Source organism: Desmodus rotundus, chromosome 3 (genome assembly GCF_022682495.2).
Source record: "Desmodus rotundus isolate HL8 chromosome 3, HLdesRot8A.1, whole genome shotgun sequence".
NCBI lineage: Eukaryota > Metazoa > Chordata > Mammalia > Chiroptera > Phyllostomidae > Desmodus > Desmodus rotundus.
In genome coordinates, this window is record NC_071389.1 from 32,413,475 (window position 1) to 32,429,723 (window position 16,249).

The 16,249-nt window shown below is 48.6% G+C and overlaps 2 protein-coding genes across 9 annotated transcripts in view; both read right to left on the reverse strand.

The window, feature by feature from the left end:
* AGBL4 (AGBL carboxypeptidase 4) overlaps nucleotides 1-16,249 on the reverse strand; it is a 1,086,758-nt gene that overhangs the window by 200,047 nt on the left and 870,462 nt on the right. The window lies entirely within an intron of this gene.
* Nucleotides 1-16,249, reverse strand: part of BEND5 (BEN domain containing 5) — a 48,309-nt gene that overhangs the window by 10,763 nt on the left and 21,297 nt on the right. For all 6 annotated transcript variants that reach the window (XM_045204178.3, XM_024571128.4, XM_024571131.4 and 3 more), the window contains one exon: nucleotides 3,096-3,244. In XM_045204178.3, coding sequence (XP_045060113.1) covers nucleotides 3,096-3,244 — 149 coding nt within the window. The remainder of the gene's footprint in view (nucleotides 1-3,095; nucleotides 3,245-16,249) is intronic.

Sequence of the window (16,249 nt, forward strand, 5' to 3'; positions counted from 1 at the left end):
ATTTCCAGTGCGTGGAAACAGAAAGAGGATGGACTCTGGAATCTTCATGCCTGGGTGTTAATCCTGGCTCTTCTACTTAACTAGTTTAGTATCTTGGGCAAGTCACTTCCCCTCTCCGAGCCTTCTTTTTCTCAGCTGTATAACAGGCAGAACACCACCTGATTCGTGGAGGTGTTTTGAGAACTAAATGAGATAACTTGAGTAGAACATCAGGACAGCACACTTCCAATCACTGTTACTTCCTTTGCCGTCTTTCCCCACCCATGTCTCTACTCTTGCCTCTCTCCTGTTCAGGAATGAATGAAGGGATTAAGTCTTCTTCAACCTGCTGATCCTTCAAGCCCCGGTCCAAAGTCCAGAAAACAGTCCTAACAACTCCAGGACCAAGTTCTAGCCCCTCCGGACTTCTAGCTTAATGAAACCCTTCACCCAATCCAGCCCTTCAAGGTCCATGTCCATGGGGAGGGGTCGAGGCTTTGCCTCTCCTGTCCCCTACAAAGTGATCAGGACTAGTCTGGACACAAAGTAAGAAAGTGATGGTATATTTAATATGCTCTAAGGATACTGGCTTTCAGTTCTGATGAGCTGCTCTGTCTTGGAGAAGAAAATCTTTTCTGCCATTCTCTCAAGTACAAGGCTAACTCTATAGCACAGAAAGAAATGTCCCTGGGTAAGACCAATCACAAGTATATGCCGGGCATTTGGGACAAGGGCTCCTGAGGTCAGCAAAGCTCAGGGTCACCTAGAACAATGCCCAGTTTTCAGGGGGGCCGCAGAATAGACTGGGAAGAGCACTGGCCTGGGAACCAAATGCCTGGCTTCCGGTTCCTGCCTGCTTGCCTCTAACCTGCTGTACAACTGCAGACAAGTCTCTTGTCCGGATGGGTTTCCCCGTGCATGTTATGTATAAATTAGACTATTTAAACTTTATTGGTCTTTGTGGCTTAATGAGTTTTTGCAATAAAATATCTTAGAAAAAGGAAAGCAATGCACTTCATCAAAATCAGAAAGTAACTTTTGTGGCAAGTTTTACTCACATAAACCACAATTCACTTTCGGACCAAGATGTGTCAAGAGAGGTTATTAAAAACACGACATCTGGTAGGATGGGACTTGATCAAAAAACGTCTTTGTAAAATGTTTTGTAGGACGAAAGTAGTTTCCTACTAGGAAACGGACCCCATTCCAATGCCCTATGCTTTGCAGAGATTAGGGCTTTTGCTCTTGCAGGCGAGAGAGGGAAGAGTCAGAATTGACAGCCGAGCCAAGAACAACGAGGGCCACTTTTGGGACATGGGGACGCTGCTCCGGGAAGCTGCCATCTATTTCCAGTATGTTTGCTTCCTTTGTTCTCCCTTCGCACTTCGCCCTGCCTGACTACAAATTAGTTGCAAATAAAAGTCAGGTTAGTAACACGTTGGCAACAACCAAAGAAAAAACAAAATTGGCATCCTGCAGATTTGTTGTGCAAGTCATGTGTGAAAAAATTAAATGAGATTTAAGAGACCCATTTTTTGGAGGGAAAGTGACACCTGTGCAGAAGAAGCCCCTGTAATTCTCGGAAACTGTCTAGTTTTCAAAGCAAGACACAGAGAGATATCTCTTGGACGCTACTTTAGGAAAACGCCTCTAGTCGTTCCACCATGTAATCAAGATGAAAAAGAAGTCCAGGAAGAAAGAACAGTCCTTTCTTTTATTTACCTTAGTTAGGAAGGGTTTACCCAACTCGGTGGAGTCACTAAAGCCCTAAGGGAGTATCAACCACTTCCAGACGGGGGAGCTGAGGCCCAGAGAAGGGAAAGCCTGCCCATGGTCTCACCGGCAGGTCAGAGATAGAGCTATGCGTAGACGTGGGGCTGCAGGCCTCCCGCGGCCACTCTGTCTGTCCTGCTCCCTCTCCCGCGCAAAGCAGACTTTTAAAGGCTATTGGCTGAAAGAAGGCAACACAGAAGGGGCCTACAGCCTGGCCCACCAGTTCGGCCTCTGCAGGGCAGGAAGCGCCCAGTGGGAGACGAGGGAATGGCAGCATACCGGAGAGAGCCCTGAAGACCAACAGGCTTCATTTCCTTGGCTTGACAATATTTGCTTTGCCCCAGTCTGGCCAGTCCCAGGGATATCTCTGGACAAACCCAAATACAACCACCTTTTCTTTCTCATCAACCCGCTGTTGATGAGAAACAAAACCCCCCGGAATCCTTTTGTCCCGCTGGAACAAAAGTGGATAGAGAGAGACCTTTTGAAGCATTAGGCAAGAAAAATGCCCCGACACAGATGATTCTTTGGGGAGAAGGCGAGGGGATGTCTGGAATGTACACTATGGTGGCAGGGAGCAGAACACTAAAACTGAACTTGAGCGGTGCCTAGACCAAGTGCTGCTCAGCACACTGCTTCCAAGACGAAGCATCTGGATGGTGGAACAGTTTTCTTTCCGCCCACTGCTGTACCGTCATGTGACTCTGAGACTTCCAGAGGCTATTCCATTGCCTTCAATTACTAAGAGTGCTTAGGTTTTCTTTCATGATGTTCCCCCGACCCCACCCCCGCCAAGGGTCCGAAAGAAAAGCTGAGGAGTTGTATGTGGCCCTGGAACTGTGGGCCAACCACCGCTGAATATTCCGCTTGAATGTGCCTGAGGGACAAAAAGGAAGTGTCTCATTCCCTCTGCTTCCCTGGTATGCAGCACAGGGCTCAGAACACACAGATGATTCATAAATGGTGAACGGATATGTATTGACTTGTCATCTGTAAATCAGTTCATCTGTCGTTCACCTTAGAAATTTTATGCACCTGGTTTCAGACGGGTAGGGCAGTTTTCATCAAACTATCATTTTTTAAATCTTTCTCACTAATAAACTATTTTTAAATGTCAGTTTAGTTTTACAGTTGTTCTGGCCCAATAGTAAAAAAACAGATGAGAAAAAGAAAAAGTCCCAGTAAAGGTCCACTAGTTACAACACACGGATTCCGGAAACAGTCGCCCAGGGCCAGGCCAGGAGGCTGCCCAGTCAGGCTGTCTCGGAAGCCCCACCATACTCTGCATCTTTCCTCTGACTAAAAACACTCGCAGGGAATCGACATTGAGCTTGAAACACTACCTTGCCATTGTCTAGGATATACTTGTCCATGACAGGTGCAGGAGCAGGGTAATAGGACGACGTATTTGCTTCCTCACTGAAAGTGCTCCGCAACTCCGGCTCGGGCTCGAGACATTCTGACTTTACTTTTTCCAAGTCAATGGCGGGACCTAGGCAGTTAAGAAAAGAGATCTGTCTAGAACTCCAAGGAAAATAAAATGCAAATATTTTTAACTATGCATCTATCAATACATAGTGGCACAAAAATTATATATATATATATATATATATACTGGTTTATTTGTGTCCATTGGATTACACTTAACCCCAGGGCTGGAAATAATGTGAAGTGTGAATGGCACAGCCAAAAGCTGGAAAACTGGAAGACAAGAATGGATGAGACTCTAAGTATGAATGAGAAGCACTCTTCTAGGGTGTCACTGAATAGAAATGTAGGGGACTCGGCTTCCCGCACAGGAAAGAGGTCCTGTGAAGACTGGGTGGAGAAGGGGTGCAATTACTGAGATATGCAAATTGTGTATTTGCCACCCGCCCCCTTCAGCCTACAGTGGAACGAACAGCCCACAGCAGATGGACCGAGGTTAAAGGAAACACCGAAATGCAAAGGCCTCCCATTCCCCAAGACCTAGTATCTGGACGCGAGCATTTCAACCAAGAAATTAAAGCACAATGCAGACTAGGCCCCTGATTGCCTGATCCAGCAGCTACCTTGATTCTTATTTTAATGCAATCAACACAAATTATGTGCAGATTAAACAGTGAAAGAAAGCTAGATAAACGGTGGTGGTTTCTATGGGGGATAATTTTTCCTCCATTAGTTTGTAAAAATGATGGACTATTTTTTAAATCACCTATTGTGTCTTGATTACCAAAGGGCAGAGAAACAGGAGGAAAATGAGTAAATAAGGCCGAATGAGTTGATTAACTTTCGCAGGAGAGCAACCCCGAAGGCCGACAGAGAGCTGAGCATCCTGGAAATTCACCCTACGCAAAAATTTCAGGAGCGGACCGGGGTCAGAGATTAGCTACTTCCACAGTAGGTCCCATGCTGTGCATGTAACTTCAGTAACAGATGCGTTCATGGTCCAACCTTATCTTACCCTAACCAGGGGGACACTTGGTACAGAGCTCTCTATATGCTAAAGACCTGACCAACAATCTGGGGGTGGTTCTGAGTTCAATCGCCGCATCCTAGACTTCAGCTGGAGGTGGGAAGGCACTGGTAATTTTATTACCAGTGTTCCTCACGACTTCCCACAAGAGTTCATTCCTGAATTGCAGGCAGCTGCCATCCACGAGACAGAATCTCTGTAGTCTCCACAATTTAAGCGTGAGCCGTGCACAAAGCTGAATGCAAGATGGCGAGGGAGAACAAAGCACGGCTCATTTTGATAGAATTTAGACCCCGTTCCTGTCTCTGCCTTCTTAATTGTGCATCCCCAGGTGAGTGAATTGTAGATGCAGACAGAAGCTGGCAGAGTGAGGGGCTGGCAGCATCCTAATTGTTCGGGTAGCTTCTCCCAACAGTGCATTCCCTATTCAAGGGCTGGACCTCGGTCTGATTCTTTTCTTTGCCCCCAGCACCTGGCACTGAGTAGGTGCTCTCTGGATGTTTGCTAAATGGATAAAAGAATGAATGAATAATTCCAAAGTTTCAGAAGCAGATGCCAAAGTTTATCTCCTCTCTGGGTGAGATCTCAGGTTAAGTTTCTATTTGTACTTTCTTAGAGCAGGGAAGAAGTAATTACTTCCATTTCCCCTAAAAGGCATGGCTGAGTTGGCATCTTAGGTCGCTTCCTGCTTTGACATTCAGTAACAGGAAAAAGAAATAGGCTGAGGGGGAGGTCCACGCAGCCGCTGACTCACAGGTCATCTTTGGCAAGATCACATCCTTTCTCCAACGTCTCCTTTTCCTTCTATGAGAGGGAGATGTGGGACAGGAGAACGAATCCAGTTCAGTTCTGCCTTCAGCCTGGTTCTCTCCCATCGGTCTCCACCACGGCTGCCAAAGAGATCTCCGCACGACTATGTCCTTCCTCGCTTAGGCTCCCAGTACCCTCAAAAGGAAGTCGCACACCATACCCTCCTTAAAGCCCAGAATGGCCAGCCTCCTATCTACCTCTGGTGCTCACTTCTTGCTTGGGTCCCTTCTATGCTGCGCTGTCCCAGGACTCCGCACCTCTGTGTATATTACTGTCTCAGCCCTGAATGCCACCTCACCTGCCTGCTAAGCCCCCTGGCCAGACTTCAGAGGGAAGCTGAGATGCCTCCTTTGCGAGGCCTCTCGCTCTGATCACTGCCAGGTAGGAGGTCTCTGCGTTACAAGTACTCACAGCGAATTATGTTTGCAGTCACTTGCCAATCCATTGTACAGGTCAGACTGTGAAGCTCTTCAAGGCAAAGGTGTCTCTCTTTGCAATTTTGGCCCCTAGGACAGTGCCCAGCACACTGCAGGCTCTCAGCAAATTCTTCACGACATGAGAGCAGGGAGAGAGTTGTGGGGGAGGAAGGGGCTCAAGTGGGCCGGGGCAAAGATTCCAAAATAAAGCCTGCTGCTGAGGTGAGGGACTCAGGGGTGGAAGTAGGGATGGGTGGGAGGCTGTTCTCAAATGTCTTTACCCTTTTCTGCAGCCCATGAAGTAGAAATTAGGTTGCTAGGTGGAAATTGGAACCCTCGAGCCAGGAGAAGGGACAACTCAGATGGCTGTGGAGGGACACGTATGGGGCATGGGAGGAGTGAACTCCACCTGCTGTGGGCCCCTCCCCAGAGTCAGGCTCCACCCGCAGTGGCCTGCCCAGCCCTCTGCACACACACACACACACACACACACACACACACACACACACACCCACCCCTTTTCTTCTTGCTTCCCAGTCTTAGCCTGTGCCATTCCCTGTCTGGATCATTCTACCCCCAATAATGGCCCCCTCTCCAAACTCCACCAGGGATTCAAGGCCTGACTCAACTGCTATCTCTTCCATGAGGCTGCTCCATCCCTTCAAATAGAGGTAAGTCCATCTCTCCATCTCTGGGGCCTGGAACTTGGAGTCAGAGTGACTGGAGTTTAAATTCTGGATTTGCCCCTAACTGCTAAGGTGAGTTGTGAGCTTCCTCAGGTAGCCAAGCTTTGTCTTCCCAGTGACAATCGGATGCACCCATTGTTTCTGTGCCTGTCCCGCCCCCCTCGCTAGACTGTGAGGCCTGAGGGTAGGCAGGGACTCTGTCTTTTTCTGTCCAAGTCCAGGGCTCACCACAGTGTCCAGTTCAAATTCTATCCTCAATGGGTATTTTACACATGAATAATTAACCTCTGACCCTGTTGCCTCACCTGGAAGGAGGGATGACAACAGCAACCTGGCAAGACTGAAGATTAAATGACTTAACCGAAAATATGAAATGATTAATCGAGAATCAGGCACAGAGTGGCTGCTCAGTAAATCGTGGCTCCGCCCCTGCCTGCCCCCCAGCACGCGCGTTATACTTGAGGGCTCTAGTTAGAGGCCAGCACTGCACCGCAGCTGCTGTGAGCCAGGGGCCTGCCAGTCTTCTTGTGCCCCGAGTGCCCTGCACAGGCCCAGCTCAGAGCAGGTCCTTACGCTCCCGGCACACCCACACTCCCCTGCCATCACACTGGTCTCCCCAGGGGCTGGGGCAGTTCTGTCAAATATTGAGTCCATTGTACTGCGATCTTCTGGCTCTGAGGGAAAACTTCTTCCTAACAGTCAGTACTGTTTAGCACAAGTGTGAGCACTGCTCTCTGCAACTGCCTCCTTCTCTGGCATTGCACATAGAAGGTGCCTGGACCTCAGCCCCAGCAAGGAGGGCAGGCCAGCCAAAGGCACATCTTGGAAGGGGTTTGTCAGGAGACTCGGGTGTGAATCCCAGCTGCGGGACCTCACCACCTCACCTTTCTGTGCCTCACTTTCCTGCCTGCAAAACGGGGGTTACCAATAGCCACCTGCAGGCACCTAATGCCTCTGGAGGATCCTGGCGCTGAGGCGGGCACGGGACAGAGGCTCAGGCAGAGGCTCAGAAACAGCAGATAAACGAAGGAATGAACCAGTCAGTAAAGCCGAGCGTTTGGTATTACAAAATCAGAAAGCAATGGAACAAAAAAGCACATGGTTTCTTTGGGGAGAGAAGGAAGGGCCTCTAGTGCTTTTAATTTAAGAGGGGGAGAAAAACACTTCATTGCAAATTTTGGTCGGCTCCACTCCCGATGTTGGCAATTTACATCTCATTACAACAAACGCCGCAGATTGCTGTTTTGCTTTTAAAAATTTCTGAGGCATTGTTCTTCTTCAAACACATGTGACCAAATTAGCCACAATAATGAGCACTTGCGCTAAGAGACAGCATTGTACGATCTGGCGCAGATATTTTAAGTAACAAAGGAACTTTTTTCACTTGTGGGAAGAGTAGGAATATAAAAAAAGAGCCTTTTGATCCACTTCAGGTTTATTTTGGGGGCAATATAGCTCCCTTGGAAAGAAACCTCTCAGCTGGATGAAGGAAGCTTTTTTAAAAAGCACAAAAGGTAGTGCTTGTCTTTTCATTCGGTCACTCCTGAACCTGGTGACCGCATTCTCCCGTGGCACACCAAGATCCAGGCCCTGGAAGAGGCACCGGGGACCCCGAGACAAATGAGGCATGGCTCAGTCCTGGGGAAGACTCGAACTGCACACGTGACACACTGCTACGTCACATAGAGAGAGCGGGGGGGGGGGGGGGGCGTTGAGCGACAGGTGCTGGGCTTGAGAGACGACAGGTGCAAATCCTGGTTGTTACTTCCTTCACCTCCTCAAGCCGCAGTGGCTTCTTCCATAAAATGGGAATCGTGGCACAGAGTGAGGGGCTTGGCAAATGCTTGTTGGCACAACAAATAAATGAGTTATACCTTTCTTTGTTCTTGCTTATCTTCAATTGGACTAATGTTATTCTTCCTGAAAACCTTTCTTGTAAGCTAATGCTTGCGTTACTTCCAGGATGTTCAGAAATCAGTTGTCTTCAAAATAGGTATGTTAGGACATTGAATACCGTTTCTGATTTCTGCTGAAATAGAAAAGATAATACTACTAGACTTTTCTAAAGAAGTACTGAATCCTGCCATTGATAGCAGGAAGTTTTTCTCTGCTATCGATGTAATTCTAGTGTCTTCATAAATGCGAAGTGAATTAAGTCAAAATTCTTAAACGCACACAGAATACCTACTGTGCAGCGGAGGTACTCCAGAGATGGTAAAAAAGAAAAAAAGAAAAAAAAGAAAGAAAGAAAAGACAAGGTGATTCCACTTCGATGAGTGGGACCTGAGCCTGGGGACACCTATGTAACAGTGAAGGGGGCACACAAGGGTCTTGGGAAGAGACGGGAGCTAGCTGAGACCTCCGTCTGTGCACCCCACCCCCTTCTCAAAGGCCATCAGCCACTCTCACCTGCTGCTGAAGCTACATACCTGCTTCTCAGTCCCATTATGTTCCCAGTGAAGGTAGGGACAAACGTGGTCTCATTCCTTCAGTGAGAATCTACTAAGTGCCAGTCCTGGGCTAGGCCTCGATTCACAGTCCAGCAGTGGAAAGAGACAGGCAACAGATCATCACCACCCTGTGTTGCTAACAAGGGTTAGGATGCAGACTTGGGAACTGAAGCAAAGGAGGAGGTACTACATCTGGAGGAGACCAGGAAATCTTCAGAAGGATGGATGGATGGGCAGGAGCTTGTTGGGTGTGAAGGGGAGGGGTGGGATAGGTATCATCATGGAGTAAAAGTAAGTGGCAGGTAACTGACCCTCACTGACCAGGAAGGAAGCAGTATGATGATGTGCCCAGACCTGGGGAGGGAGAGATCACCCCTGGGTCAGTGAGGCTGGAAGGCTTCAGGGAAGGGGTGAGCTCTTACTGGAGCTTTGAAGGGTGAGGAAGATCTGGAGAAGGTGGAAGAGTGGTCAGGCAGGTAGGGGGATGGGATCACTAAGCAGTGACTCTACAGGACCTTCTCCCTTTCCTGTCCATTCTCTGAGTGCCCTCGTTGGGGAGGGCTAGGATAGGCCTGGCTGGGCAGAGGCAAGAGAAGTAGTTCTAGCCTAAGGTCCTGGGCTTGGTAGATGCCCCCACAGTGCGGCCAGACCCTCGGGGAGTCAGAACCACAGAACAACAGAAAGGGGTGACAGAAGAGGGCCCAGGTCCCCAGCCGTGGGAGGTCAAGGTAATTTCCCAGCTTTGAGGAAGTACAGATGCCCATTTCAAATAACATACACGCTTTCCCCTGAGAAGGACAGGTGACTGGCACTTACTGAACGTCTTCTTTGTTCCGTAACTTCCATCAAAATACCTTTTATCTTTGTAGGTCTTTTCACCCCACTGTCCTGAGCGTATTTAACGTCCCGGTGGCTGGAACTGAAACTCCAAGGACAGCCACGGTCTGGTTCACTGCTCTATCCCCAGCACCCAGCACAGTGTCCCTGGCGCACATCAACTCATTCAACATGTTGAATAAAAGAAGTTAATCCCCATGGATGCCCTGCAAAATAGATCTTATAATCTCTGTAGAGGCTCAGAGAGGTAAAGTCATTTGTTTAAAGTCAGACAGAGGGTAAGCTCTCAAACTGAGGGATGTAGATTGCATTCCAAAGACTTGCTCTTTCCACTACCCTATACCTCCTCAGCGAGCTGCGGTTTTCAGATCTCACCAGCTTTCACCTAATGCCCAGCCCATGGGGCCCTCAGCTCATCTCTGATCTTCCCTGACCTTCCCAGGGGGTCCATGGGGAACTCCATAATGGTGCAGGGGGCACGGTGAGGAGGAGGGCATGCCACTAGGACTCATCTCACGTCTAGGAGCTCTGAGCCTACCCTTTGTCAGCTGGTGACCAGAGAAAACTGGGCTGGTTTTTCAACCGTGGTTCTTCTACCTCCCTCCCCACCCAACAATCTGAGCCCAGACTGAGTCTACACAGCACAGACAAGCCGATCAGCATGTCTGCCCTGCCCTGAGCCCTGAAGGTGCTGCTTAGGCACTAAATGCATGTGGATTGGCCTTTGGTCCTGGATCAGAATAGGTTGGGTTGGGTGGCTGAGGGGCTGCGGTGGGAATAAGTGGGAGTAAGACTGATTGCTGAGGGGCTGCTGTGAGGCACAGGGAGTGCCTGAGGGCAGAAGTCGTGGAGAGGCAGTTCCACTGAGTGGCTGATGGCTCCCAACCAAATCAATCCCTGACATTGGCCTTGCTTAATCTACCCTTCAGGCCACGAACCTTTTCAGAGCAGGGGTCTTCTGGGATTCATCTTTGCTCACTGGTTGTTGACTAATTTGCCTGATTCAGAAGCAATGGTAACTCGGAGAGGTTGAGGGACCCTCCAGCAGGTCACCCCAGTGGGGAGGATGCCCTGTGCACCACCTGCAGGAGGGCTGGCAGTTTCTAGTGCACTTGTCTACCTCTGCAGCCTCGTCTCTCCCTCCTGTCTACCTCTTCACTGTGCAGCCCAGCCAGAAACTACCTGAAGTTCCTGAATACGCCAGCCTCTCTCACAGTTCCAAATCTGTTCAGGGTCTCTTGTTGCCTGAGATATACTTCACTTCCTCTTTATTTGGATAAATCTGACTAGTTCCTCATTTGGGTGCCTTCTCCAGCCCCCTTCAGCACGCCTGCCCATCAAGTAAGGAGCCTTCCTCTAGCTCCTCTCCCTACTCCCTGAGAGCCCAGGGGCACAGCAAGGCTCGCACTGCATTCCCACTGTCAGCTGATGAGGTTGTGACTTCTTTGAGGCAGGAAGCTGGTCTTAACTATTGGATTTCCTTGTGCCCAGCACAGGGCCTGGAACAGTGGAGAGTCCAATAAATGTTTCTGCACCAAAACGTTTCCCTATGGTCAGAGGCGTCAATAGTGGAATGGGCTGTATTGGGGGGCAGTGAGTGAGCTGCCTGCCTCTAGGGGAATATTACCAGAGGTTGTGCGATCATTTGGCAGGGAGCTGCTTTCTGTCCTGTGTAAGAGGCTGGACTACATGGACTCTGGGACTCCTTACAGGACTAAGATGCTGGGACTCTAAGAATTACTTCCAAATAAACTCAGAGCCACCTGGAACAGCAAGAGAAGGTCCTCTGGGACTTGCTGAACCCTGGTGGCTGGACTGATTCCATCCATCCATCCCGGTTGAACATTAATCTTCACTGCTTCATGACGAGTGATTTGTTCAGAGTCCACATGGCATAGGCATGTCCTATTTCCTCTCTGGTCCTCAGGGTTCCCATCTATAAGATGGGTATGAGAGGTGGGATTAGGTTCTCTTCAAAGAGATAATTTCTATTCAAAAAAACTAGGAATTTTCTGGCTGGCATCTTGAGGACATATAACTGGTCAAGCTTAAAACTGTAAAGAAGTGGCAGGCTCTTAGATTAGGCAGGAAACTTCCTACCCAATGGCTCCAGAGTCCAGCCGTCCCAGAACACAGTGCAGTATATAAAGGGGGTGTAATTAGGAGGGCATGCAGGGGGCAGGCAGGAGACAGGCTGCTGCCCAAGCACAGGGGCAGAGAGCCTGTGTGATGGGCCCGCCTGATGCCTGGAAAAGTGAGGCCAGCTCAGCCTGAAACCTGGCTGGCTCTACCATTTCCTAGTGGTGTGGCCTCAGGCAAGATAACCTCTGAGTTTTATCCAATGATCTTATCTACTGCAAAGGTTGTTTTATGTATGAAAAGCACCTACCCTCAGGCCCCAAGCAGGTGTTCAAAGAGGCTGGCCCTTGCCCAGAAGGCACACTTGCCCACCTTTCCCACTTCAGTTCCTCTGAGTGGCAAATCGAGCAGCAAACAACCCCGTTACATGGCCACGCCCAAGCCAAAGACCAGCAGGCACGTTCCTATGCTGGCAGTGGAGAAACACTCACCTGCATGTTCTTGCTGCCTGAGTGGGTAGCAAAGGGACAGTGCAGGGTTGTCCCTCAGCCCCATTGCCCCAGAACAAGGAGCTCTAGGGAGCAAGAAGGGTCTTAAGACTGTCCTGTAGTCTGAAAGCAGTTCTTAAAATAGTCTAGCATGAACTGTGGCTACTTCTGATTCAGTCAACAGGGCAATGAGTCCTTCCAAGTGGAAGATGCCCATATGTTTAAGAGAAACAATTCCAGTACTCGCCGCAAGATCTTTTCCTGCCTTGGATCCAGGAAAGCAAAGGAGGCGCAGGGCACTGTGGCTTCTAGTCTGGCTCCACCACTAACAGAGGCGGGAGCCTCCTGGGCCTCCCCTCACTAATGGGGATAAGAAAACCTGCCCTGACTGGATGTCTCGCCCATCCTTTTCAGCTCTCTCTCAAAGCCCAGCTTTTGTGAGCTCTCCTGCTTGTTGGTAAGAATGAACTGAAGGATGAAGCAGATGGAAAAGAGCTCTGAGATACACAGGACAGGGCTGTGGGGAAGCTGAGCCATAACGAGTGATGTTTGAAGAATCAAGGGGCTCAAAGGAGCGGCCCAGGACCTGAGCTGGGAAGATGAAAATATGCCCAGGAAATTCGGACCCGAGGAAGCCATCTATGAACTTCAGACCAGTGAGCTTGAAATCAAATCTAGGCATAGCTGTAAAGTGGACTACTCAAATATGATTTCTGAGGACTTACAAGGGAAGGTGACAATCTCTAGGAGACACAGGATTTGGCCAAAGATTAAGATACACCAGACGACCACATCTGTGCTCTTATGTAGGACAATGAGAGCTTCTGATGTACCAAGCACTGCACTCACATTTTCCATGTGCATCTTCAAATGATCTCACATCATTAATGTGGGGCCCACTGAGCACTTACTCTGCGCCAGCCCCTGGGCAGAGGTCTTTACAAGCATTTGCTCATTTAAATCTCTTATGAACCATAAGTTGGTGCAATCATTGACTTTGCTTCATGGATAAGGAAACTAAGGCCCAGGAAGTTAAGTAACTTTCCCAAAGTAATGAGATTAGCTTGTGGAGAGGCCGGGATTCAAAGCCCCAGTATTTCTGATATCAGGACCCATGCAGGCTCTTTATCACTGAGTGGGCTCTCCTGCCCGCACCACCACCACATAGGCATGAAGATATCCATTTTACAGAGGAGAATGTGGAGGCTGAGAAGGGTTAAACCAATTGCTTGAAGTTACTCAGCTAATGTGTTAGAGAGCTCAGATTCAAATCCGAATAATATCTGTTGCCAAAGCCCTGGTCGCCTCCAGTACAGGGGAAGCCAACAGGAGGCATTTGGCTGATATTAGCTGCCTTTTCAAAGACACCATCAGAGACCTGTGCTTAAAGAATCCAGCTTAGACCGCAAAGGATTTTAAAGATCAAAGCTGGTATTTTCACGGACCTTGGGCAGAACACAAGGCAAGAGCCCAGAGGGGAACAGAGGTGATAGAAAGAGCTCTAAAGAGCCAAGACAGATTTGCACGCCACAATGGCTTTCTCCTTCTTCAAAAATTTCCACCAGCTTGTGATCTGGCCAACAGGGACATTGTCTTTTCTTTCTGCATTCTCCTCTCTCAAATGGAGAAAATAATTTATACCTGGCCTCACAATGAGGTTATCGGAACAGTCCAATGATATAAAAATATCAAGGTGCTTTGAAACCTGTAAAGTGCCACGAGAGTGTGAATCACCGTTATTATTATGGTCTCTGCCCCTTCCGGCGAGAACTCATCGTTTCCACCTGCAGTCCCCGACAAAGCACACATGCTCTAAACCATCACATGCCCCTCCCCGGTCCCGCCTGCTGTGTTTTGCCGAGCATCCTGTCGTGTGTGTGTCTGTGCTGCCCACTGGACTGTGTGCGCATCTGTCTTTTTAAAATTAATTTTTTGAGAGAGAGACAGAGAGAGAAACATCGATTTGTTGTTCCACTTATTTAGCATTAATGGGTTGACCCTTGTATGTGTCCTGACCAGGGATAGAACCTGCAACACTGGTGTATTGGGACGATACTCTCATCATCCGCGTACCTGGCCAGGCTCTGCGTTCATCTTAAAGGCACGTATTTCATCTCCTCCTTCCTATAGGCCTCACACAGCCCTTCTGAGCCTTTGTTGAACTAACAGTACCTGAATTACACCAAAATAAATTTAACTACCTAAGAGGTACATACAGTGCTAAAAACTGAGGAGGATATCTAAGGCTTGTCTTTGACCTCTAAGAACAAAGAATCTAGCTGAGGAGAAACCGAGCGAGACCCAGGAGTTTAATCCTTCACATATACCAGAGCTCACCCTTGCAACAGGCTCTCCACTGTTCTGTTTCCCCTCATTCCCTTGGAATTCTGGGTAGCCTGCCAAGCCCCAGTTTAATAAACACTAGTCTACCCACCCCGAGCTGGGGAATTTTTAAAAAGACTGTCTTATTCATGTCTATATTCCTGCAGCTAACACAGTCCTGGCATAAAGCATACCCTCAATGAACGTCTGTTGAATGAATGAATGAGTGACTGAAGAAATGGATATATACCTGTACTTTATAAATTAGATTATCTCCATGCTTTTTGCCTCCCCAGCACTTACTTCTTTGGGAGAGAGTGAGCAGGAAAGGAAAGGAAAAAGGGACTGACACTTATTGAACATTGCCAATATGCTGGTCACAGGGCTACCCTGTGGTCTCGCCTTATGCACAGGGGCAAGTTCCAAGACCTTGATGGATGCTTAAAACTGCAGATGGTACCAAACCCTACATATACTATGATTTTTCCCTAAACATACACGTTTTCTTTTAAAGGAAGCACTCCGTGGCTTTTCTTTGGCATATTCGAATTGCCAGCATCGCCAACTCTTGCATTTTGGGGCCATTATTAAGTGAAATAAGGGTTACGAACACAGTGCTACGATACCGCAGCAGCCTAATAACTGAGACAGCTAAGTAACTAACGGGTGGTAGTGTGTGCAGCGTGGACGCTCTGGACCCAGGGATGATTCACGTCCAGGGTGGGACAGAGCAGAATGGAGCGAGAGTTCATCATGCTACTCAGAATGGCATGTGATGTAAAGTTACCAATTATTTTTGGAATTTTCCATGTAATAATTTTGGACCTCAGTTGACCGCAGGTAACTAAAACCAAAGAAAGCGAAGCCATGGATAAGGAGGGACTGCTGTGTTTTTTACATACGTTTCCTCACTTAATTTTGACACTGTCACAGAGGCCCTGAGAGAAGGGCAGGAGAATGAGGTTCCTTCCATGGGAGAGGGCTGCTTTCCGTGCTAAGAGCGCAGAAAAGGGAAGCTTTGTTTTCCAGAGAGATGTCCCAGGGGGTGGGGGGTACTACAGAGGGGTCACCTCCATGTCAGTGACGATGACATCCCAAGAACAAAAGAAGGCCAGGTGGGATGAGGGCCCACAGAGAGAGGACACAGGACCAGGTGTTAGGAGACCCCTAAAAATAGGCCATGACACTTTCTGGGCTTGTTTCCTCATCAGCAACAGAAGGGCAATAGCCTATATCCTCTCTAAGTTCTTCCACAACTCCATGATGCCACATTCTAGAGAATCTTTTCCTGTTAAGTTCATCTTGAGTATATTTGTGGAATGAATGAGAGAATGAATAAATGCACAAATAAAAGGGGGGCATCCAGTGGCATCTCTAAAACATCTCATACCAATTTGCTGCCATCCCCACCAGGTATTTCTGGTTGCTAGGGGACCTGCTTGCCACCCTGAAGTCCCCTTAGGCTCAAGAGGCAAGGCTCCTGAGCTCTGCCCCCTCTCACCCACTGCCTGAAGGGCCCCAACTCCTAGGAAAGTCAGCAATGATTCTTTCTAGTGGGGAGCCTTCCTTTTAAAACTGAGCATCCCCTGACTTGCTGGCGGCCTTCCTTATCTCTGAATTTGCCTGTTACAGTAGGAACGATTCAGCACTCAAGGTGGACAAAGGCCGTTGAGCTGGGCCCACGGGCAAGATGAACATGAGAAAATACACAAGCACAGGCCTCCAAGAACAATGCTCAAGCCAGGCCCAGGAGACAGATTACAGCACAGCCCAGGCCACATGTCAACCCCAGGCCGGGATGTGCTCCCTGGAGGGCACGTCAAGCCCAGAATCAGAGCAGGTCTATCGGCCACTTTCTGGTTGTTCTTTGCCTTATTCTAGGTTTCTTGTTGTTATGTACGGATCAGGAGCTGTTACAACAGGGGGGTTTCTTCCCAAACTCACCAAAAGATAG